The sequence below is a fragment of the Temnothorax longispinosus genome, unplaced genomic scaffold (genome assembly GCF_030848805.1).
Source record: "Temnothorax longispinosus isolate EJ_2023e unplaced genomic scaffold, Tlon_JGU_v1 HiC_scaffold_903, whole genome shotgun sequence".
Taxonomy (NCBI): Eukaryota; Metazoa; Arthropoda; class Insecta; order Hymenoptera; family Formicidae; genus Temnothorax; species Temnothorax longispinosus.
In genome coordinates, this window is record NW_027270783.1 from 1 (window position 1) to 3,198 (window position 3,198).

At 33.0% G+C, this 3,198-nt stretch overlaps 1 protein-coding gene across 1 annotated transcript; it reads right to left on the reverse strand.

Annotated features, from left to right (window-relative positions):
- Nucleotides 1-4: 4 nt before the first annotated feature.
- Nucleotides 5-2,127, reverse strand: LOC139825085 (uncharacterized; the record flags this gene model as incomplete). Its single annotated transcript, XM_071797616.1, has 3 exons — nucleotides 1,737-2,127; nucleotides 213-1,346; nucleotides 5-73 (listed from the first exon to the last, which is right to left on the reverse strand). Coding segments are annotated over exons 1-3 (1,330 nt in total), but the record flags the coding sequence as incomplete, so codon positions are not given.
- Nucleotides 2,128-3,198: the final 1,071 nt, after the last annotated feature.

The window sequence follows — 3,198 nt, forward strand, 5'->3', positions numbered from 1 at the left end:
AGCTCTAGCAATAAAGCCACCACTTCGTGACAGTTTGCCTGACTTGCGTAATACAACGGCGTGTTACCTAGGTCTGTAAAATATATAATTGATCAGAGAACGTTTGTAAAAGGTTTGCAAGAGATATTTAAAAAATAGTATTTTGTTGTAAAAAAAAATAATTTTTCTATACTATTTATGAGTATTTATGACACTCATCGTAACATACTCACCGTCCATATAACGAACATTAACCTTTTTTTGTTTGAAAATCAACTTTAGACACTCTAGTAGATCAGACATGTTGCGGACTTTTTCGGGTGTTCCTAGCTGTCGACAAACGCTCAGAATCAAGTTGTTCGCCATCTCGGGCTCTATTTCGGGCAACAATTTCTGAAGAATAGTCGGACGACCTAGCAGAGTGGCCATTTCTGCGGCTTTCACGTTAAATCGTCTCCCCTTGAATTTTTCTAAGATTCCAATCATAGCTTTGTGACAATTGTATTGCACAGTCATCTTCAATAACTCTTCCACTACACTATGAAGAGCCTCTGTCTCGAAAAGTTCCATTCTTATCAGGAAATCTGTCTCGTCGTTTTTGATTAAATAGTATTCAAATTCGTACACATTCACTTTAAAATATTTAGGTGGCAACGATAGATCCGGTAGATTTCGTCGCATCACTTCTCGCGTCGTCTCTTCGAAGTCATCTTCGGAAGTGTCAATGTCGAGATACTGTTGGCTTTTCTCTAGTATCAGTTCCACCATATTGCGCTGGCCTTTCATCGCCGCCAAGCGAAGGGCCGTCAACCCCTTGCTATTCGGAATGCTTGCGCTGGCACCTTTCTCCAGCAACAGACCAGCGCACGTCAAGTCATCTTTTCCCACTGCGATATGTAAGGCGGTCTCTTGCCTCGCTTCGAGATTCGGATTTATCATCGGATGTTCTAGCAAAACTGTCAACGTGGCCACGTGTCCGCTTTCGGTGGCAAAGTGGATAGGACCACAATTGTGTATCGCGTTCACCCTGTTGATTTCCGCTCCCTTGTGCAATAGATATACCGCGAACTCTGTTAGACCATTTCTGCTAACTATGTCAAGATACGTATCTCCGGAAAAAGAATTGACGTAGTTGATAGGATTGACGTACTCTGAATTAGACGGCTGTTTTTTCAAGATATCTTCAATGATTTCTTTGAAAAAATGGAAGTCCTTCTTCTTTATAGCATCGACCAGAGACAAATCAAGTGAATGCACTGCGAATGAAGCATTTTTAACGGGATAAAGTGTAATGTTTAGTGATGAAGTAATGATGGAAGTTAAGTGTACAATGAGATGCACAACGCTGTTTGTATCGAAATCAGCATCTGCAAACAGAATATTATATTTAGAAGATGTATAATCATTAGATCGCTAATTTCGAGGAAGAAACAAATAGATATGTAGAATCTTAAACGGGATAAAGTAAATATTTTAAGAAGACAAATCTAATTCTTCACAAATTAATGCTCTCGTCAGAAAAATTTATACTTTTAACATTTATTTAAAAATGTATGGTATAAAATGTATACTATACATATAAATATTTTTATTATTATTCTTACTTTATTATTATTATTTTTATTATATATATATATATATATATATATATATATATATATATATATATATGTGTGTGTATGTATATATATATTATTACTATTCTGAAAACACATAACACACTTGTACATATATGCTTAATACGCATACAATATTACCTTTTCGACTAGAAAAAGTCGGCAGCTGTTGATATAATTTTGTAATATTATTTGTATTCTTTTCCTTTTTGCAAAAATTTAAACCGTTTTCGTCAAATAACATCTTCACGTTAAAACTTTCAAACATATATTTTAGTACATCTCATAAAGTTAATTCTTTTTTTATCGTATAATTATGTAAAAAAAGTTCGCGCAATCTTGTTAGCTTTTATAGTTCTAATATAGAATTAAGAGAACTTTTATACAATAATATTTCTCCAGCAGATTTCGATGTGAGACTGCGCGAATGACGCGTGAATAAGCGTCGAAGTAGAGCGAATGATAAGTGACGAAATTGATAGGAGGGGGAAAGAAAAATAACTTATTTATAGCAATGATCATATACAGTACATATCCGTGCAGTTTATTTAAAAAAAAGAGAGAGGCTTTCTATCATGAAACTCGGGTTTTGTGTACTTATTGTGACGACGCGACGTATGCCACGTCGGCTTGATTTGACATGGTTGAAACTTTTTCGTTCGTTGATGATATTCCGCAAATTAAAGAAAGATGTACAGTTTGATTGTTATTATTCTTGATTCTATTCTGTTTATATTCTTATGTTGCTAGTATTTCTTACTAGTGCTTCGAGCAAATTCGCTCTGTATTTCGATCAATTTCGTTCGAAAGGGTCACTGAGAAAAGCTATACTTATTAAAAAAAATTCAAAAATTTTAATTCTATAATTTTTTGTCTCACTTCCATTCAAAGGTGGTTACTTTCACTAAATAGTAACTTTTAATATCACAATTTTAGAAAAAAAATTTTTAATAAAAAATTATTTATTTTTTCGCGTAAAATCGACTCACGTTAAATTTTGATGGAATGCCATTAAAAAAAAAATAAAGTTTACCTTTACTGCCCTTCAGAGGGAAAGGGGTTCCTGGAAAATAAATTTAGCTCGCGTAATAGCTCATTTCCAGTCGACAAAATTGGCTAATAAGAATATTGACTTACAATTCATTAATCCGTTCTAAGTTATTTAGTTCTAACACTTTATTTGGCCCATTTTGTATGCATATATACATATACATTTTTTTAATTTTGTCAAAAATCTAATATCACACGGCTGTAACAATTTTATTTATAATATATAACAGTTGTATGTTGTATGTATAAATTGTGAGATTATATTCTCTAGAAATAAAGATAATAAATGAACCAAAATAACAAATTTAGAATGAGAAGTTAAAAATAACGAAAAATACAATAGATGCAGTTACGGGTCATAGCGAGAGCCTCTGTGTACACTTTGGATGTGACATGGCATCCTTCGATCGCCAAAGGAAATTAAGAGAAAGGTAAAAGTAATATGATCGTGTAAGATATTACAAAGCTAAAATTTTATAATCATTAATCGTACAACATGAAAAAACGGAAGGAAGAAGGAACAGAAAGAAATGTAAAATTTACAATAACCTAT